This window comes from Nerophis ophidion, linkage group LG16, assembly GCF_033978795.1.
Source record: "Nerophis ophidion isolate RoL-2023_Sa linkage group LG16, RoL_Noph_v1.0, whole genome shotgun sequence".
Lineage (NCBI taxonomy): Eukaryota > Metazoa > Chordata > Actinopteri > Syngnathiformes > Syngnathidae > Nerophis > Nerophis ophidion.
This window is the reverse complement of record NC_084626.1, coordinates 37,321,185-37,344,262: the sequence shown is the minus strand read 5'-3', so window position 1 is coordinate 37,344,262 and position 23,078 is coordinate 37,321,185. Positions and strand designations below refer to the sequence as shown.

The 23,078-nt window shown below is 41.1% G+C and overlaps 1 protein-coding gene across 2 annotated transcripts in view; it reads right to left on the bottom strand.

The window, feature by feature from the left end:
* Nucleotides 1-23,078, bottom strand: part of LOC133535359 (low-density lipoprotein receptor-related protein 1-like) — a 296,691-nt gene that overhangs the window by 147,324 nt on the left and 126,289 nt on the right. For both annotated transcript variants that reach the window (XM_061875132.1, XM_061875133.1), the window contains exons 4-6: nt 14,199-14,318; nt 12,749-12,877; nt 12,380-12,643 (exon numbers count right to left, since the gene is read on the bottom strand). In XM_061875132.1, the coding sequence (XP_061731116.1) occupies nt 12,380-12,643; nt 12,749-12,877; nt 14,199-14,318 (513 nt within the window). The remainder of the gene's footprint in view (nt 1-12,379; nt 12,644-12,748; nt 12,878-14,198; nt 14,319-23,078) is intronic.

Below are 23,078 nucleotides of genomic sequence, written 5' to 3'. Positions count from 1 at the left end.
TTGCTAATTTCCTACTTGATAGGTAAATAAGGCATTTATGTTTTCTAATTATTTGCAATAAATGGAAATGGACATTTAATATGTAAACTATATTGTCCAATACAGTCAATGATCTTGTCTAACAAAGCTAGTATGTACGGTAAGTGCAACGAATGCTTTGCATGCTAGCCCGGTCAATGACACATCGACATATAGGCTAACAGGCGAAATACATGCCCGTTAGCATGTATGTCTATGTGTCATCCAACTGACAGGGCAAATTATATTTTCAGCAAATAAAATCTATTTGCCCCGGGTGGCGGGGCTCTCCCTTAGAGATAGGGTGAGAAGCTCTGTCATCCAGGAGGAGCTCAAAGTAAAGCCGCTGCTCCTCTTCGGGCATCTGGTCAGGATGCCACCGGAACGCCTCCCTAGGGAGGTTTTTAGGGCACGTCCAACCGGTAGGAGGCCACGAGGAAGAACCAGGACACATTGGGAAGACTATGTCTCTCGGCTGGCATGGGAACGCCTCGGGATTTAACGGGAAGAGCTGGATGAAGTGGCTGGGGAGAGGAAAGCCTGGGCTTCCCTGCTTAGGCTGCTGCCCCCAGGAACCGACCTCGGATAGGCGGAAAAAGATGGATGGATAGATAGAAAACCTATGTTGATATGGCCTATTTATGTCAGTGCCTATTTCGTTCTCAATATGCTGATACGCATATCTCATTATACCGTTTGTTGCTCCATCCCTATGATGCAAGGCGAATATAGTCAAATACTTTTTGCTGATACCAGCTATCCGATATCAGGGCAACCTTTATAGCAAAACGATAATTGTCTGGGAGGCGGCGAGAGCAGAGGATCAATGACTGTGAGGTAGGTCTTTAGCTCCACCAGAAACCAAATATCTCCCCATTGCCACTTTACTCCGGTTTGGACACACAATTCTCACATCCGTAAATATTCTTTCTGGCTGCCATTTTTAAGAAACAGCGACCAACTATATTGAGCAGAAATGCTCCTCTTGGACACCTGGACTCTATTAGATGGACTTCCTAAAGTTGTGACGTGAAAAATTCCGACCTCATGATTATGGTTCTTCCACATCATGTAAAACACGAATAGTACTTTTTCCGACATAAACAAAAGTCAGAGAAGTAATGTGTAACAGGATGTTGGAAGGGCTTTGACACTTCCAACAACGCAGGAGATGAAAAAGAAGTGTGTGAGCGACAGAAAGAAAGTGCAATGGGGAGGAGGGCTTCACAAACCACGAGACGTCTATTTTTACAGCTGCCCTGTGGTCCCTCCAGAAGTGTCCTCACACAAACACAAACAAGCCAGATATGGGACTGCAGTGGTGTAAGCAGGGGTCCTCGGGTCATGAAGTACTTTGGCTGAGCTGGGTCACAGCAATGATTAAAGAGTGCATTTCTCACACCAACACAAAAGCGTTGGTAAAGAGGAAACGACAAAGCAGATTCTTTGGCAAAAGGCTGCGTTTGACCAATAAATCTTGTCTACGGTTGCCAGCGTTGCAAGTGTTTTGGTTTGAGTTTGAAAAGGAATGAAAATGGGCAGAATGTGAGGAAAAAATAGAAGACTGAGGAAAAGCTGGGAGGGAAAAAGAGAGATCTGATTTCCACCAGGGAAACTTGGCCATTGTGCCGCATTTCTGAGGTTTATGGGAGTCAGCGGCCGTATTCCCTGAGGTACTCTTAATTTTTAACACACAGTTCTCTGGTTAAATACTTCCAGCTGCCCCACGACACGCTGATTCACTGATTAAGGGAAGGATAAACAAAGGTAAGGGGAGGGAGAGATTGCGCAATAGTGTGAAAGTGGAAGAATGTCTGTGACACACGCTTTCTTTCAATTTTCCTTCACCAGAGAAGCTTTATTCTCTCCACCTCCCTCCTTGGTCTGGATTCATTGAGAACACTTCTGCTTATCTCAAACGGTAAAGAGCCAGAACAAGAGAAGTTTAAAAACAGACGCCTCCTTCGTCTTTTTTGTGAGCATGTTTTCTCTGTTGTCCATCCCCCCACACACAGGGAGTTTGAAAAACAACAAAAAACTGGGAGTTCATGTTTACCTAAAAAGTCAGAACCAAATGGAGCAGGACTTAGCAATGCTTTACACAACATAAACAAAGATATACAGGGAGGAAGTAAAAGGCATTCTCGGTTTTGCTGGAAATTAGAGAGGTGCTAGTATTGCTGCATTGACCTTTATATACAGTATATGTATATACAGTGAGGCAAAAAAGTATTTAGTCAGCCACCGATTGTGCAAGTTCTCCCACTTAAAATGATGACAGAGGTCTGTAATTTTCATCATAGGTACACTTCAACTGTGAGAGACATAATGTGGCAAAAAAATCCAGGAATTCACATTGTAGGAATTTTAAATAATTTATTTGTAAATTATGGTATTTGGTCAACCATTCAAAGCTCTCACTGATAGAAGGAGGTTTTGGCTCAAAATCTCACGATACATGGCCCCATTCATTCTTTCCTTAACACGGATCAATCGTCCTGTCCCCTGAGCAGAAAAACAGCCCCAAAGCATGATGTTTCCACCCCCGTGCTTCACAGTAGGTGTGGTGTTCTTGGGATGCAACTCAGCATTCTTCTTCCTCCAAACACGACGAGTTGAGTTTATACCAAAAAGTTATATTTTGGTTCCATCTGACCACATGACATTCTCCCAATCCTCTGCTGTATCATCCATGTATCCATTTTGGTACAAACTCAACTCGTCGTGTTTGGAGGAAGAAGAACACTGAGTGGGACGGTCAATGCTGTTTGACGCTAAGAGGATTGGGAACACCAAACCTACTGTGAAGCATGGTGGTGGAAACATCATGCTTTGGGGCTGTTTTTCTGCTAAGGGGACAGGACGATTGATCCGTGTCAAGGAAAGAATGAATGTGGCCATGTATCGTGAGATTTTGAGCCAAAACCTCCTTCCATCAGTGAGAGCTTTGAATGGTTGACCAAATACTTATTTTCCACCATAATTTACAAATAAATTATTTAAAATTCCTACAATGTGAATTCTTGGATTTTTTTTTCACATTCTGTCTCTCACAGTTGAAGTGTACCTATGATGAAAATTACAGACCTCTGTCATCATTTTAAGTGGGAGAACTTGCACAATCAGTGGCTGACTAAATACTTTCTTGCCCAACTGTATAGTTTTTGCACAGAGTAAAAAACTATTTTTTGTGTTTGCAAACCTTACAAAAGCACCTGATTCTAATAAAAGTCACAGAGATACATTAATACAGGCATTATTAGACTTATTGCATGTTTGGGTTACGAGTTTTGTTTGAACACGTTTTTTGTTTTTTTGTTTTTTTCGCATTATCTCAGAATTCTAAGAACATCACTGTCTTATTGAGTAAAAGGAAAAAAAAATTGTGTTTGCAAAGTTTACAAAAAGCATGTTTCTAGTAAAACTCACAAAAATACACTATTCCAGGCATTATTAGATATTTTGCATGCTTGGTGTAGTAGTTATGTTTCAATAAACTTGTATTGCTTTTTTTCGCATTATATCAGAATTGTAAACATCACTGTCATATTGAGTATAACATGTGTTTGCAAACCTTACAAAAGCGTATGTTTCTAGTAAAACTCACAAAGATACATTATTTCAGGCATTATTAGACATTTCGCATGTTTATTTTAGGAGTTAGTGTCGCTGAACACAAGGCATAAAAAAGAATGACTGTGCATGTGAGCTGTGTGCTTGATATTTTATGTTTTTTATGAATGTATTTGTATATATTTAACTTAGTACCAATGTTCTGATGTTTTTTATGTCATTATGAATTTGCACTAAATGAGTTTTCTTGCAAGTTCATTGTACAAAGTACAATGACAATAAAGATCTAATCCATTCTATTCTATTATGTTTGAATATATATATATATTTTTTTTGCTTTTTGCATCATCTCAGGATTATAAGAATATTACTGTTATATTGAGTAAAAAACTATTTTTTGTGTTTGCAAACCTTAGTTTTGTTCAAAACCTTTGTCCATGTTCTGACATCACATGGACAAAGATAAGGAGGAAAGTTCTGTGGTCTGATAAAACAAAAAATTGGCCACAATATCCAGCAATATGTTTAGAAAAGAAAAGGTAAGGCCTTTAATGCCAGGAACACCATGATTACCGTCAATCATGGTGGTAGTATTATGCTCTGGGCCTGTTTTGATGCAAATGGAACTGGTACATTACAGAGAGTAAATGGGACAATGAAAAAGGAGGACTACCTCCAAATTATTCAGGAAAACCTAAAAACATCAGTCCACAGGTTGGGTCTTGGGCGCAGTTGGGTGTTCCAACAGGACAGTGACCCCAAACACACGTCAAAAGTGAGAAAGGAATGGCTAAATCAGGTTGGAATTAAGGTTTTAGAATGGCTTTCCCAAAGTCCTCACTTAAATGTGTTTGACCCAGCAGATTTGGTCACATTTTTAGTAGACCCATAAGAAATTCATAAAAGAACCAAACTTCCTGAATGTTTTTGTGACCAACAAGTATGTGCTCCAATCACTGTATCACAAAAAAATAAGAGTTATAGAAATTATTGGATCGCGACTGTACATATAAGATTATATTTTGGGGGATTTGGATGTGAATGGCTGCGATGAGATGGCGACTTGTCCAGGGTGTACACCACCTTCCGCCCAATTGTAGCTGAGATAGGCACCAGCGCCCCCTGCGATCCCAAAGGGAATAAGCGGTAGAAAATGGATGGATGGATGTGAACGGATTTTTTTCAAGCACCCCTGTGGAGAGATACTTTCCGAAAACAGAGTGGAAACATCTGTTTTATTTATTTATTTTTGTGAAGGGAATGTCCATTTGAATTATCTATGAAAGTTGAACCATCAGTTGTTTTTTTTACTGTTTTCTTCCTGAAGTGATGGCTCGATATGTTTCCAGGTATATTACCATTTCATTTTAAGCAAAAAGTATTTCTATTTTCAAGCATATATGTGGCGTGGCAATTCCTTTTTTCCACATTCATAATAGGAAGTTTTTCTCTTTTTGTTGCCACCTGCCCCAGAATCCTTAGTGGTAGAGTGGAACCTGCTTACAGTAAGTCGGTACCGTTTGTGTAAACAACCCGTCTATGTCGACAAATTCATCAGTTCCTGCTGCACTGTGTTCTTCTTATTATGAAAAAGTGTCCGCTTAAGTCAACATACAAACCTCGTTTCCATATGAGTTGGGAAATTGTGTTAGATGTAAATATAAACAGAATTTTCAACCCATATTCAGTTGAATATGCTACAAAGACAACATATTTGATGTTCAAACTGATAAACATTTTTTTTTGCAAATAATCATTAACTTCAGAATTTAATGCCAGCAACATGTGACAAAGAAGTTGGGAAAGGTGGCAATAAATACTGATAAATTTGAGAAATGCTCATAAAACACTTATTTGGAAAATCCCACAGGTGTGCAGGCTAATTGGGAACAGTTGGGTGCCATGATTGGGTATAAAAGCAGCTTCCAGGAAATACTAAGTAATTCACAAACAAGGATGGGGCGAGGGTCACCAATTTGTATGCAAATTGTCAAACAGTTTTAGAACAACATTTCTCAACGCGCTATTGCAAGGAATTTAGGGATTTTACCATCTACGGTCCCTAAAATCATGAAAAGGTTCAGAGAATCTGGAGAAATCACTGCACGTAAGCGATGATATTTCAGACCTTTGATCCCTCAGGCGGTACTGCATCAAAAACCGACATCAGTGTGTAAAGGATATCACCACATTGGCTCAGGAACACTTCATAAAACTACTGTCAGTAACTACAGTTGGTCGCTACATCTGTAAGTGCAAGTTAAATCTCTGCTATGCAAAGCAAAACCCATTTATCAACAACAGCAAGGAATGCCGCTGGCTTCGCTGGGCTCGAGCTCATGTAAAATGGACTGATGCAAAGTGGAAAAGTGTTCTATGGTCTGACAAGTCCACATTTCAAATTATTTTTGGAAACTGTGGACGTGGTGTCCTCCGGAACAAAGAGGAAAATAACCATCCGGATTGTTATAGGCGCAAAGTTGAAAAGCCAGCATCTGTGATGGTATGGGGGTGTATTAGTGCCCAAGGCATGGGTAACTTACACATCTGTGAAGGCACCATTAATGCTGAAAGGTCCATACAGGTTTTGGAGAAACATATGTTGCCATCCAAGCAACGTTATCATGGACGCCCCTGCTTATTTCAGCAAGACAATGCCAAGCCACATGTTACAACAGCGTGGTTTCGTAGTAAAAGAGTGCGGGTACTTTCCTGGCCCGCCTGCAGTCCAGACCTGTCTCCCTTCAAAAATGTGTGGCGCATTATGAAGCGTAAAGTACGACAGCGGAGACCCCGGACTGTTGAACGACTGAAGCTCTACATAAAACAAGAATGGGAAAGAATTCCACTTTCAAAGCTTCAACAATTAGTTTCCTCAGTTCCCGAACGTTTATTGAGTGTTGTTACAAGAAAAGGTGATGTAACACAGTGGTGAACATGCCCTTTCCCAACTATTTTGGCACGTGTTGCAGCTATGAAATTAAAAGTTAATTATTATTTGCAAAAAAAAATAAAGTCATCAAATATATTGTCTTTGTTGTGCATTCAATTGAATATGGGTTGAAAATGATTTGCAAATCATTGTATTCCGTTTATATTTACATCTAACACAATTTCCCAACTCATATGGAAATGGGGTTTGTAATGTACTATAATAATAAGGATAATAATAATGGAATCGATTCATACAGCACTTTTTTATAGTGACTCAAAGTGTGTGACAGTGAGAACCCATCATTCGTTCACTCCACACATCCTGGTTAGTGCACAGCACTGTACACTTCACTATTAAAATGTATTCTACCACAGCAATAAAAAAAAAACACCTATTCAATTAAATACGTATTTAGATTGTTTAACACTGGGAGAAAGATTTGCACAATACCACTTTATTACCACTGATTGGACATGTAGGTAATTGTTTGTTGTGTTTGTTTAAAAGTTATGGGTGGATTTTTTATTAAACTTTCAGGAAATGTAAGAAATTGGATAAGGAACAAGTGATTCAATTTTGGAGGTTATCCGAAACATTTCTACTATGTTTTCTTATGTTTACTTTGGAGACTGACACGCCTCCACCCACAGAGACAAAGGGAGCGGATGACTGATTAAAGAGTTCACCTTTTTTATTTCATTTTGCTATAGATAGCTCAAAAAGCTATTAGCAGATTGTGATTAAACTATAAGAAAATGTCCGAAATTGGATGAGAAACAAGTGATTACATTTTGGAGATGATCTGGATTTTTGGATTCTTAAATATTAGAAGATAGGACCTGGCGGCGGTCTGCACTCCCTGATATAGTTTTCTTGTTTTCATTGTAGTCAAAACATACAACTAAATAGGCACAGCAGCTATTGTTAGATAAGAGTAAGAAATATCATATGAAAACAGAATAATCTGAATAAAAATATTCACACATGGGGGACAAGGATGACGGCAAACTGAAAAGAGTTATCATAGCACATTCTCTTTGTGGCTGCGGTCAAAGTCACAAGTAGATGTGCAAGCGATGGTTGTTTTAGTCTCGTTTCTGCTTTTGTCAATGTCAGTGCGCCAGTCCAAGGGGTGTCGACTGTACAATCCCATCATCTCATGTCATAAAGTGTGCCACACGATATGATTAGTGGGACTGTTTATGTTGATTTATGTCATCATCACCTACTGCCTCATTCTTGTCTGAGCACAAGCTGTTGATTGCACGGGCAGACACTGTCTACAATGTGGTTATAAACACAGCATGGTGATCCTTGACTTTTTTTTCTCTGAAGTCTTGAACTGGTCTGAGAGCCATATTGTAACCCATGTGGTTCAAATAGTGACACCCAGGACTGGAGCGACCCAACCCCCACTCTCCTTTGCCAGCTTGGCTGCATGTGACACTCCTTCCCAAGCATCTGGCCATCGCGTCAGAAAGAGAAGCATGGAAAAACAAAAAGTGTTTGCCTTTAAATTCTGCCATGGTTTGCAGACAGGAAAAGGGAGAAGAGCAGCAGTGGCACCAAAGTGAAGTCAAGCCAGTGAAGTGTACAATGTTTCATTGTCCATGAAATCTAGAGTTGATGTGAACGGGCAGGAGATTTTTTTGTTTAAACGTGCTGGCTGCCTTGACTTTTAGCAGCACATGACCCCGTAAGGAGATTTCAAGCCGGCTTGTGTGCTGAGCAGAACGCGGTGTTGGTGCGGGCTGTGCAAGGCGAGCAGGTCTATCCTTAGCAGCAGCTCTGAGATCAGCCCTGCAGTGCACAACATGTCTATGTTGCAATGAGCCTGGTTTCAGGGATCCTCACAGGGAGCGAACACTTACAGTACATGTCACACAATAGCATTCTGAGTTTTCAGCGGCGCCTTTTGTTTCGCAATAAGTTTCAAAAGGTCTAACCAAAGCTGATGCAATGTTTCCCACATCCAATTATTCCGTAAAAAAAATCAACGCAAAAAACATTTTATAGGGAATAATTACAGTTTTACAAGCATAAAACCATGTAACATACATACCAATGATTAATAGAAGCGTCATCGTCTGCGACTTCCGGTACAAGCAAAGCTTTTTTATTAGAGACCAAAAGTTGCGAACTTTATCTTGGATGTTCTCTACTAAATCCTTTCAGCAAAAATATGGCAATATCTCGAAATGATCAAGTATGACACATAGAATGGACCTGCTATCCCCGTTTCAATAAGAAAATCTAATTTCAGTAGGCCTTTAAACTTATTTTTATTGAGTTTTATTTTTATATTGACAATTTTATACACTCATATTTATTTTTACCCTGTAAAAAGTCAGAATTTTTTAAACAGGCTCCAGAAATAAAATACATTATTACTATTTTTTAAAAAGATTATAATTTTTTGGGGAGAGTGTTTTGACCGACGTTTATTAATTTCCTTTGGTTTAAAAAAAAAAAATAAAGTTTTTAAACGATTTTTTAAAATTTGATTTTTTTCTCTCTTTCATTAAACCCTGAACGTTCCGTAATGTTTACATCATATTCATTTTGCCCGCTGTATTTACAGAATGTTCGTCTCCAGCAAGCCCGCATTTGATGAGTCGTGTGCACGACATTATGAGTGTTTTCCGAGTGTTGCAATGACTTGATTAAATAGTGCAAGTCTTGGAGGAGGATCTGACACTTCTATGCAAAGAAGTGGATGAGAAAAGAGAGACAGAGATGGTGGTGGAGTCACATCTGGACAGCCCATCTGTGGCGTACCGAGGTCATGAGTCACTCTAACCACACAGGCATCATTTCCTGTATGTTCTCCTGCCTTTGGTTGCCTTCAACTCCTCCTCCTTCCATGAAGAACTGTAAACAAAAACCTCCCCCTCTGCCACACACGCCATGCCTGAGCAGAAGGCCGAGTGGCACTGAGTACTGTCTGGTCTTCAGTAGATCCAAAACCCTCAAATGCTCCCAGACATCCACAGAAATTCATTAGGTCTTCAAAAAATTATGCAATCTGTTATTATTATAGCCAGACCTGTGTGTTTACTTCCGCACCTGAGGTTGTCACGTGATGGAATAACAAATATTGAAATAACAAATTGCATGCTCCCAGACATGCCATTTTTGAACAGCTTTTATTTTGCCTCCTCACGCAAGCACCAGATGCTGTTTATTCTCTTTCTCATTACTCATCTTTCAATCTGCTCTTTATCAAATCTGTTATTTCTTTCATTACACGTTCAAAGATGCACAAATATGAACACGTTAATGATTATAATATTTCAACTTGGTTGCAAGAAGAGAAATTTACTTTAATTACTTCCTTATTTCGGTGAGGAAAAGGGTTAGGCCTGAAGCAGCTGGTATTTCCTGCTTAGATTAGATAGCAAGTTTCATGATTAGTTCCATTTGAATCTTCGTTGTAACACACACATCTTTACTGCACCAAGTAATAGTTGAAGTAAAAATGTTTTCAATGTAAATAGAACAATAACATTTTAACCCATAACACTCTTATTTGCTAATGTGCTAACATAAGCATTATTTGCTTAATGCTTATGTTGCTAACTAAATAACCAACTACCGAACTACGACGAACACATAAAGTCCGAGCAGAAGTAATACTTCTCAACATTAAAGGTAGTTTGGTATGAAAAAGTTGAATTTCGGAAAAAGCAAAATTTTTGCTGGAAAATGTGGAATTCTAACACATTTTTTAAAGTCTCCCGAATGAGGTAAACATTTTGGGATGGTTGGAATGGGTTGAAAATGTGGAAGTAAATTTGCATAAAAAACAACGGTGGAATAAGATGAATAAATTAGAGAGTTTGGGTGCAGAATACCACGTGGAGGAAGAACTTGCTCAAAATTACGGATTCCCACATGCTGCTTTGGTCAGTTCAAAATAAATATTGAGATTCTTTTTCTGAGAGAGTCTAAGCAACATGTTCTAGCAAGTAACAAATTCAAAGGTTGTTTCCAAAGGCTGACCTAAGAGGTTGAAGAAAAAATGGTCTTCCATGACTTCAAGAATAAAATGACTCCCTGACCATCAACACCAGGGGCAGGGAGGTGGCAATAGTGGGTCAGTACAAGTACCTGGGAGTCCACTTGAACAGCAGACTGGACTGGAAGGACAAAAGCAAAGCTGTATACAAGAAAGGCATGAGCAGACTCTTTTTCCTGAGGAAGATTTGGTCCTTTAATGTGTGCAGCAAACTGTTGGGAGATGTTTTTTCAGTCTGTTGTGGCCAGTGCTCTGTACTTTGCAGTGGTTTGTTGGGGGAGCAGCACCAGCAAAAGGGACTTAAACCAGATTGACAAACTGATCCGGAAAGCCGGCCAAACTATTGGCACGTGGTTGGAAGTGTTTGTGTCAGTGAGTGACAGGAGGACACCGGACAAACTGCTGGCCATCATGGACAATCCTGCCCACCCACTCCACCAGACAATTGAGGGACAGCGGAGCTCATACTCCAACAGGCTCCTTCAGCTTTGTTACCACAGTGTTTGATTCAAGAACTCCTTCATTCCGCACTCCATCCAGCTGTATAATCACTCGCCATACAGCAATAGAAAATATCTGTGTATTACCTGACCACTTCTATGTTAGCTACCTCTCTTTGTTCATAATGTACATTTTCTGCCGGATCTACTCTCTATTTTATGATGCTTTAATATTGTACATTGTAATTGGGATTTCTTATATCTTATATAAAAATATGATATAATTTAATAATATAATATATCAGTATGTATTATATACTGTATATGTAATATATAAACATTACATACAGTGGGGCAAAAAAGTATTTAGTCAGCCACCGATTGTGCAAGTTCTCCCGCTTAAAATGATGACAAAGGTCTGTAATTCTCATCATAGGTACACTTCAACTGTGAGAGACAGAATGTGAAAAAAAAAATCCAGGAATTCACAATGTGGGAATTTTAAAGAATTTATTTGTAAATTATGGTGGAAAATAAGTATTTGGTCAACCATTCAAAGCTCTCACTGATGGAAGGAGGTTTTGGCTCAAAATCTCACGATACATGGCCCCATTCATTCTTTCCTTAACACGGATCAATCGTCCTGTCCCATTAGCAGAAAAACAGCCTCAAAGCATGATGTTTCCACCCCCATGCTTCACAGTAGGTATGGTGTTCCTGGGATGCAACTCAGTATTCTTCTTCCTCCAAACACGACGAGTTGAGTTTATACCAAAATGGATACATGGATGATACAGCAGAGGATTGGGAGAATGTCATGTGGTCAGATGAAACCAAAATAGAACTTTTTGGCATAAACTCAACTCGTCGTGTTTGGAGGAAGAAGAATACTGAGTTGCATCCCAAGAACACCAAACCTACTGTGAAGCATGGGTGTGGAAACATCATGCTTTGGGGCTGTTTTTCTGCTAAGGTGACAGGACGATTGATCTGTGTTAAGGAAAGAATACTTTTTTGCCCCACTGTATATGTTATATTCTATATTGCTACTAGGGTACATTTTTAGTCTACTTAATACCTGCATTATCCTTTCCATCCTTACCCTTTCTAACCTTTGAAACTGAGCAACTGTGTGGAACAATTTCCCTTGTGGATCAATAAAGTTTGTCTAAGTCAAAGTCTAAGTCTAAGTATTTGTAGCCACAGGTAGTTGGTTGCATCTGGCTTGAAGGAGTATAACAGAAGGGCAAATGAAAGTGAAAGTTATATATGTCTTCGTGTGTGCAAAGGAGGCATGCCGTTTGTATTATTGGACGATACAACTGACTCTTATGTGCTCACCAATTAAAAAAGGTCTTGCACTCCTGTGAAAACACGTAACAATGCTGTACTCACGGTGCAAGCTGAGGGAGATGTTGATGACTCTCTCCTCACTGAAGCTTTTAAGATTGGGAATCTTGGCACATTTGAGATGCGTGGAAGAGGGCGAGTCTCCCACATGGATCCAGCAGACCGTCTCCTGAGCGTACAGGAAGTCCATGGCTGTGGTTTGTTTGGTGCTGGTGGACAGCAGGCTGTGGACCGTGGTGCCGCTCAGTGAGGTGGCTTGAATGTTCTGAGAGTTGGCGATCAACAGTACAGGCAGACGGTCCACTGGGACTGGGAAGAACAAACATAAAAACACGAAAAGGGCACATGAATAGAATATTCATGCCGTCCCAATGTGCTGCTGTCAGCGACTTTTAATATTATTATTTTTTTTACCGTTCTTGGCCTTGCAGGAGCGGTTGTCCGGCTGCGGCAAGTATCCCTCCACACATGAGCAAGAGTAGGAGCCTTCAGTGTTGGTACAGGACTGACTGCAAGTCCCATACACACTGCACTCATTGAAGTCTGAACATACAAAAACAAAACCCACTGTAAAGGTATGCACTGCACACACTGAGTCCGTCATCAGACAGGGAATATATTGTAGAAGCTTATATTGTTGACGCATAAAGGGGAACATTATCACAATTTCAAAAGGGTTATAAACAATAAAAAAATCAGTTCCCATTGGCTTGTTGTATATTTTGAATTTTTTTTTCAAAATTTTACCCGTCCCGGATTATCCCTAAAAAAAGCTTTAAAGTGCCTTATTTTCGCTCTCTCGAAGCCACTGTTCATTTTCCTGTGACGTCATACAGTGCTGCCAATGTAAAACAAACAATGGCGAATAGCACAGCAAGATAGAGCGACATTAGCTCGGATTCAGACTCGGATTTCAGCGACTTAAGCGATTCAACAGATTACGCATGTATTGAAACGGATGGTTGGAGTATGAAAGTATTGAAGAAGAAACCGAAGCTATTGAGCGAATAGCTATTGACGCTATTCAAAGCCATAGCATGGCCGAATAGCTGCGTTAGCATCGCCGGTAAAATGTACAGACCAAACGATCAGGACTTTCGCATCTTGTGACACTGGAGCAACTTAAATCCATTGATTGGTAAGTGTTTTTTTCGCATTAAATGTGGGTGGAAGGGAATGTAATATAGTTTCAAATGTACATACAGCTATAGCCTAAATAGCATGTTAGCATCGATTAGCTGGCAGTCACGCCGCAACCAAATATGTCTGATTAGCACATAAGTCAACAACATCAACAAAACTGACCTTTGTGATTTCGTTGACTTTATCGTTGCAAATGCATCTGCAGGTTATCCATACATCTCTGTGCCATGTCTGCCTTAGCATCGCCGGTAAAATGTGCAGACACTCTGGCACATTCGATGGGGGTCTGGCGGCAGATTTCTTGCCACTTTCGCATCTTTGGGCCAGTGGTGCAACTTGAATCCCTCCCTGTTAGTGTTGTTACACCCTCCGACAACACACCGACGAGGCATGATGTCTCCAAGGCTCCAAAAAATAGTCGAAAAAAACGGAAACTAAGAGAGCTGAAACCCGGTGTTTGTAATGTGTTTGAGAAAATGAAAATGGCGGCTTTCTTACCTAGACAACGTCACGTACTGACGTCATCGCTTCAAGAGGGCTAAACAGAAAGGCGTTTAACTCGCCAAAATTCACCCATTTAGAGTTCGGAAATCGGTTAAAAAATATATGGTCTTTTTTCTGCAAGATCAAGGTATATATTGACGCTTATCTGGTGATAATGTTCCCCTTTAAGAAGATATACGTCAATAAAACAGTTGCGAATTGTACATATACAACTCACCTTTGCATGTTTTTCCATCTGAGCTGATCTCATAACCACTTTTACAGTAACAAGCAGGTCCAGCTGGAGTCACTGCACAATTGTCCTGACAGCCCATGAGTGAGCAGTTGGAAATAAACTCTGAGGAGGAAGAAAGAGGAGACTTTTATGACATGGTAACCATTGTGGAACAGTTATGCATGTTTCGTGTACGGTATTGAAGTGAGGATGTTTTAAGATTTGAAAATGCTGTATTAGTGCTTCTGACGGAAAGAGGATTTGTGCATTAAAAGTATGCAGTAATCCGCTGACAGTGCAGAAATGATACTGCGTTCACATAAGTTTAATTATGGAAGACCTAATACTGTCAGTATATACCATTTACAAGTCGGCATGTCGGGAAAAATATATTAAATGTGACGTTGTGGACTAGACATTTATTCTCAAACTTTTTCACCAAGTGCTACATGAGAAAAAATGTTGTCTATCCAAGTACCAACATAATTACAAACATTAAACAACATTAAGTAATCATTAAAAACAAGGCAGAGGTTTTATTCAACAAGTATATTTAATATTATTGGCCACTGTAACATTACACACAGTTTGTAAGTAACACTGTGTTTGAACACAGGAAAATATTACACTGTACTTTAATCAAGGGATTATTTGGGGTCCCACAAGACAGACCCTGCGTACTGTCCCACAGTATGAGGATTATGGAACTACAGAATCCTGACAAAGGATGTAACGGTTACCAGATTCCCAACAAAATAGTGTTTCAAATTTTAATTATCATCAAAACCGTGACTCATTACCGCACTTTGATAAAACAGATAGGGCAATTATCACCGGCTAGCAGCTGGTAGGCTGATTGCTATCTAGCAGCTAACGAGCTGATCTCTAGCTGCAAGCTAGTGAGTTAATTGCTAGCTTTTAGTTACACTAACATGAAGTGACGTGGCAACCCGAGTTTTGCCTTTGGAACACTCTAAAATCTTTACAAATTAAAAAAGGCTGCCATTTCTAATCGATTAAATCGAAATTAGTGGGATTAGGGGTGGGCTATACGGTCTTTTTTGAATATCTCGATATTTTTAGGCCATATCACGATACACGATATATATCTCGATATTTGCCTTAGCCTTGAATAAACACTAGATGCATATAATCAAAAAAAAAGATGATTCTATGTGTCTACATTAAAAAATTCTTGTTCATACTGCATTAATATATGCTCATTTTAAACTTTCATGCAGAGACGGAAATCACAACTAAGTCAATTGACCAAAACTGTATTTATTAAACAGTTATTAAGCAGTGGCACAAACATTCATGTCATTTCAAAACAGAAAGTGAAAGATTGTCAGAGACATTTTAAAAGAAGCTCTGAGTGCACCTTTGTGCATGATGTCACTAAGATGACATATCAAAACAACACTAAATTAAAATGTACTTTATGTACAGAACGCAACTACAATGGTTCAAAGCAAATAAAGTGCACTTTTGTGCATGATGTCACACAAGATATTTCAAAAACTGTCAAATAAATGAGCTGTATCATAGGAAATCAAATCGCTATGTGGTGGGTTACTGCAGACGTTATCTCCTTATGTTGTTCACAATTTTTTTCATTCGGTGTTGATGTGGAAATGGTTTGCCTCTGCATTTTGTTGGTGTGGCACCGAATGGAGATGTTGCCATGCGGAGTAATCACTCTTCTTTCTCTATCAAATGACTTTTCAAATCATGCTACACATTATCAGTAATGCTACTTTTTGTAGCATCGCTTTTGCCCCACACTTTTCAAATTCCGGTTGTCTGTTCGACATGTTCCCACTTGAAGACAAACCACCGCCAGATGATGGAACCTGAGCTGTTTTTCGTGGGAATTAATTCTTCCTTCATTTGTTACCAAATAGGCACCTTTTTTCTTTCGTATTACCACTCACATCACAGCTAACGTTATCCATGCTGCTACCTCTCTGCTCCGCGAGGGCCTAAACGTATGTGACGTAGGACGTGAGAGTATGTGACGTATGTAAGAAGGTGCGCTTGCTGTCTGTGAAAAGGAGACACAAGAAAGAGTGGGAAGAGCCTGTAGTGTAATGCCAGCAGCTAAAAGCAACTGCGTGAGAACGTCTACTCGAATATCACGATATAGTCATTTTCGATATCGCACAGAGACGAACCCGCGCTATATCGAGTAAATCGATATATCGCCCAGCCCTAAGTGGGATTAATGGTTTAATGAGTGTAACTCATACAAATCTATAAAATCCAGACCACATGGAGTTCTCGGAACTTTGAATATGTTGACATAGTTTCCGTACGACCGTTGCAAATAGAGCACACATGAGAGCGGAGGTGTGTGGGTGCAATGATCTTTGGGGTGACACACAGTGGAGAGTTCGGATTTTTTTAATTATTATTAACGTACACATGTTAATAGTACAATTTCAATATTGATGACGTGTATTTATTGGAAAAAAAGAAGAAAGGCTATACCAAGCAGAATTGTATTTTATTTCAACTATTTTACCTAAAATATTTTTTTTGCATGTATGCTTAATATTTTTGAAGTTTTTTTTTATTACTTAATTAATTGCATAAACTAAGTCGATACATGACTCGATTACAAAAAGAAAAATCAGATAGCTGCAGCCCTGATTAATGTTTTTTTTTTTCCTGCCAAAGAAAATATATTGTCTATAGCAGGGGTCACCAACGCGGTGCCCGCGGGCAACAGGTAGCCCGTCAGGACCAGATGAGTCGCCCGCTGGCCTGTTCTAAAAATAGCTCAAAGAGCAGCACTTACCAGTGAGCTGCCTCTATTTTAAAAATGTTACTTATTTACTAGCAAGCTGGTCTCGTTTTGCTCGACATTTTTAATTATAAGAGAGACAAAACTCAAATAGAATTTGAAAATCCAAGAAAATATTTTAAAGACTTGGTCTTCACTTGTTTAAATAAATTCATTTATTTTTTTACTTTGCTTTTTATAACTTTCAGAAAGACAATTTTAGAGAAAAAATACAACCTTAAAAATGATTTTAGGATTTTTAAACACATATACCTTTTTACCTTTTAAATTCCTTCCTCTTCTTTCCTGACAATTTAAATCAATATTCAAGTCAATTTATTTTTTTTGTTGTAAAGAATAATAAATACATTTTAATTAAATTCTTCATTTTAGCTTCTTTTTTTTTGACAAGAATCCATCCATCCATCCATCATCTTCCGCTTATCCGAGGTCGGGTCGCGGGGGCAGCAGCCTAAGCAGGGAAGCCCAGACTTCCCTATCTCTAGCCACTTCGTCTAGCTCTTCCCGGGGGATCCCGAGGCGTTCCCAGGCCAGCCGGGAGACATAGTCTTTCCAACGTGTCCTGGGTCTTCCCCGTGGCCTCCTACCAGCTGGACGTGCCCTAAACACATCCCTAGGGAGGCGTTCGGGTGGCATCCTGACCAGATGCCCGAACCACCTCATCTGGCTCCTCTCGATGTGGAGGAGCAGCGGCTTTACGTTGAGCTCCTCCCGGATGGCAGAGCTTCTCACCCTATCTCTAAGGGAGAGCCCCGCCACCCGGCGGAGGAAACTCATTTCGGCCGCTTGTACCCGTGATCTTATCCTTTCGGTCATGACCCAAAGCTCATGACCATAGGTGAGGATGGGAACGTAGATCGACCGGTAAATTGAGAGCTTTGCCTTCCGGCTCAGCTCCTTCTTCACCACAACGGATCGATACAACGTCCGCATTACTGAAGACGCCGCACCGATCCGCCTGTCGATCTCACGATCCACTCTTCCCCCACTCGTGAACAAGACTCCTAGGTACTTGAACTCCTCCACTTGGGGCAGGGTCTCCTCCCCAACCCGGAGATGGCACTCCACCCTTTTCCGGGCGAGAACCATGGACTCGGACTTGGAGGTGCTGATTCTCATTCCGGTCGCTTCACACTCGGCTGCGAACCGATCCAGTGAGAGCTGAAGATCCCGGCCAGATGAAGCCATCAGGACTACATCATCTGCAAAAAGCAGAGACCTAATCCCGTGGCCACCAAACCGGAACCCCTCAACGCCTTGACTGCGCCTAGAAATTCTGTCCATAAAAGTTATGAACAGAATCGGTGACAAAGGACAGCCTTGGCGGAGTCCAACCTTCACTGGAAACGTGTCCGACTTACTGCCAGCAATGCGGACCAAGCTCTGACACTGATCATACAGGGAGCGGACTGCCACAATAAGACATTCCGATACCCCATACTCTCTGAGCACTCCCCACAGGACTTCCCGAGGGACACGGTCGAATGCCTTCTTCAAGTCCACAAAGCACATGTAGACTGGTTGGGCAAACTCCCATGCACCCTCAAGAACCCTGCCGAGAGTATAGAGCTGGTCCACAGTTCCACGACCAGGACGAAAACCACACTGTTCCTCCTGAATCCGAGGTTCGACTATCCGGCGAAGCCTCCTCTCCAGTACACCTGAATAAACCTTACCGGGAAGGCTGAGGAGTGTGATCCCACGATAGTTGGAACACACCCTCCGGTCCCCCTTCTTAAAGAGAGGGACCACCACCCCGGTCTGCCAATCCAGAGGTACCGCCCCCGATGTCCACGCGATGCTGCAGAGTCTTGTCAACCAAGACAGCCCCACAGCATCCAGAGCCTTAAGGAACTCCGGGCGGATCTCATCCACCCCCGGGGCCTTGCCGCCGAGGAGCTTTTTAACTACCTCAGCGACCTCAGCCCCAGAAATAGGAGAGTCCACTACAGATTCCCCAGGCACCGCTTCCTCAAAGAAAGACGTGTTGGTGGGATTGAGGAGGTCTTCGAAGTATTCCCTCCACCGATCCACAACATCCGCAGTCGAAGTCAGCAGAACACCATCCGCACCATACACGGTGTTGATAGTGCACTGCTTCCCCTTCCTGAGGCGCCGTATGGTGGTCCAGAATCGCTTCGAAGCCGTCCGGAAGTCGTTTTCCATGGCTTCCCCGAACTCTTCCCATGTCCGAGTTTTTGCCTCCGCGACCGCTAAAGCTGCACACCGCTTGGCCCGTCGGTACCCGTCCACTGCCTCCGGAGTCCTATGAGCCAAAAGAACCCGATAGGACTCCTTCTTCAGCTTGACGGCATCCCTCACTGCTGGTGTCCACCAACGGGTTCTGGGATTACCGCCACGACAGGCACCAACAACCTTGCGGCCACAGCTCCAATCAGCCGCCTCGACAATAGAGGTTCGGAACATGGTCCACTCGGACTCAATGTCCCGCACCTCCCTCGTGACATGTTCAAAGTTCTCCCGGAGGTGTGAATTGAAACTCTCTCTGACAGGAGACTCTGCCAGACGTTGCCAGCAGACCCTCACAATGCGCTTGGGCCTGCCAGGTCTGTCCGGCATCCTCCCCCACCATCGCAGCCAACTCACCACCAGGTGGTGATCGGTAGAAAGCTCCGCCCCTCTCTTCACCCGAGTGTCCAAAACATAAGGCCGCAAATCCGATGACACAACTACAAAGTCGATCATGGAACTGCGGCCTAGGGTGTCCTGGTGCCAAGTGCACATATGGACACCCTTATGTTTGAACATGGTGTTTGTTATCGACAAACTGTGACGAGCACAAAAGTCCAATAACAAAACACCACTCGGGTTTAGATCCGGGCGACCATTCTTCCCAATCACGCCTCTCCAGGTTTCACTGTCGTTGCCAACATGAGCGTTGAAGTCTCCCAGTAGGACAAGGGAATCACCCGGGGGAGCACTTTCCAGTACTCCCTCGAGTGTACCCAAAAAGGGTGGGTATTCTGAACTGCTGTTTGGTGCGTAAGCACAAACAACAGTCAGGACCCGTCCCCCCACCCGAAGGCGAAGGGAAGCTACCCTCTCGTCCACTGGGTTGAACTCAAACGTACAGGCTTTGAGCCGGGGGGCAACCAGAATTGCCACCCCAGCCCGTCGCCTCTCACTGCCGGCAACGCCAGAGTGGAAGAGGGTCCAGTCCCTCTCGAGAGAACTGGTTCCAGAGCCCTTGCTGTGCGTCGAGGTGAGTCCGACTATATCCAGCCGGAACTTCTCTACCTCGCGCACTAGCTCAGGCTCCTTCCCCCCCAGTGAGGTGACGTTCCACGTCCCAAGAGCTAGCTTCTGTAGCCGAGGATCGGACCGCCAAGTGCCCTGCCTTCGGCTGCCGCCCAGCTCACAATGCACCCGACCTCTATGGCCCCTCCTATGAGTGGTGAGCCCATTGGAGGGATGACCCACGTTGCCTCTTCGGGCTGTGCCCGGCCGGGCCCCATGGGAACAGGCCCGACCACCAGGCGCTCGCCATCGTGCCCCAACTCCGGGCCTGGCTCCAGAGCGGGGCCCCGGTGACCCACGTCCGGGCGAGGGAAATCTGGGTTCATTTCGTTGTAATTCCATAGAAGTCTTTGAGCTGCTCTTTGTCTGATCACTCACCTAGGACCTGTTTGTCTTGGGAGACCCTACCAGGGGGCATGAAAACCCCCAGACAACATAGCTCCTAGGATCATTGGGACACGCAAACTCCTCTACCACGGTAAGGTAGCAGCTCAGAGAGGAGTTTGACAAGAATATTTGTGAAATATTTCTTCAAACTTATTATGATTAAAATTTGAAAAAAATATTCTGGCAAATTTGAAAATCTGTAAAATCAAATTTAAATCTTATTTCAAATTATTTAGAATTTCTTTTAAAAATTTTGTTCTGGAAAATCTAGAAGAAATAATGATTTGTCTTGTTAGAATTATAGCTTGGTCCAATTTGTTATATATTATAACAAAGTGCAGATTGGATTTTAACCTATTTAAAACATGTCATCAAAATTCTAAAATTAATCTTAATCTGGAAAAATTACTAATAATGTTCCATAAATTCTTTTTTAATTTTTTTCAAAAAGATTCGAATTAGCCAGTTTTTCTATTCATTTTTTTCGGTTGAATTTTGAATTTTAAAGAGTCGTAATTGAAGATAAACTATGTTTCAAAATTGTATTTTCATTTTTTTCGTGTTTTCTCCTCTTTTAAACCGTTCAATTAAATGTTTTTTTCATCATTCCAAGATCAGTCCAAGCTGCTGTGTCGGATCCGCTTTGGACTGGACTCTCGCGACTGTGTGGATCCATTATGGATTGAACTTTCACAGTATCATGTTAGACCCGCTCGACATCCATTGCTTTCCTCCTCTCCAAGGTTCTCATAGTCATCATTGTCACCGACGTCCCACTGGGTGTGAGTTTTCCGTGCCCTTATGTGGGCCTACCGAGGATGTCGTAGTGGTTTGTGTTGTGGTTTGTGCAGCCCTTTGAGACACTAGTGATTTAGGGCTATATAAGTAAACATCGATTGATGATGATCATTTATTCTCTACAAAAAACCTTCCGTAAAAGGAAAAAAAATGTACGATGGAATGACAGACAGAAATACCCATTTTTTTATATATATATATATTTATTTATTAAAGGTAAATTGAGCAAATTGGCTATTTCTGACAATGTATTAAAGTGTGTCTCAAACTGTTAGCCCATTGCATTAATCAGTACCCAAGAAGTAGCTCTTGGTTTCAAAAAGGTTGGTGACCCCTGGTCTATAGTCTTATTATTTATTTATAAATAAAATTTGGTTAAACAATTTCAGTGTGTGCGTAAGTAGTTTTTGAGCACATTCAACGAAACCATGATTAAAACGATAACCGTGGTCACAATAATCCCTACTTGTGACAGTAAAAGTGCATACAAAGAACACTGTGGCTTTAAGAATAACACATTCAGAGTTAGGTCAAAAGCTCGCCATGATTTCACAAGCTGTATTTAAGCAGAGAGAGCCGCACCAATGAGTTGCACATTGACAAGTCACCCACGCAAACAGCTCATTAGTTGGCAAAGTTGCACAAATATATGATAAACAAATAACAGCAAAAAGCAGTCACGGGTGAAATTTAATTAGCAACAAGGTCTCATTTTTCTTTGACATATCCAACTCCAACAAGAAATGTTTTAATCGTAGATACTTGTTTCTTTTCTGTCCAGTTTAAATGTTTGTTTTGGTCACAGCAAACCATCCATCATATCCATGATCCACCAGAAAACATCAAACTTTGGAAATAGGTTTTCTAATTTCAAACGAGGCAATCCTTGAAACGATTCACATTTTTGATACCTTTCTGTTTTTGTAAGTCTAGTGCAAAGTCCAGAACTTTTTATTTTTTTATTTTTTTTACTGTAACTAAGGATGTAACCATAAGAACATTTCATATTGCGGTTATTGTAACCAACATTTTCACGGTTATTATTACTATCAATGCATTGTTGAACATGAACAAAAAATACCCTGACCAGGTTTTTTTTAAACAATAATAAAAAAAGACACACATGTATATTTTTCAGGTGTGTTAAGAGCCATGTTATTTTAATTTCAGTGTTTAGATATGGTCATCTTTTTTTCATTCTAATTTATGAAGGTTTTATTGGGTTCCTTTTATAATACCGAAAAAATAGATGTTGGGCGCATCGCTTCCGGTTTGTCTGATGTAACAAGAGTTTACTTCATGTTGTAAATATTCCTTCCAGTATTGATCGATCACTCTGATTCTTTGTTTTTTCACCACTGGGCCTGTCCTTCCTTTTTAATGGATACAAATTTAATAGTTATTTTTGTTTTTGTAACAGTCTTAAATTCTTTAAAATTCTTTAAAATTCCTACAATGTGAAATCCTGGATTTTTTTTCACATTCTGTCTCTCACAGTTGAAGTGTACCTATGATGAAAATTACAGACCTCTGTCATCATTTTAAGTGGGAGAACTTGCACAATCGGTGGCTGACTAAATACTTGTTTGCCCCACTGTATATAAGGTTTTTTATCTTGGCTGCTGACATATATG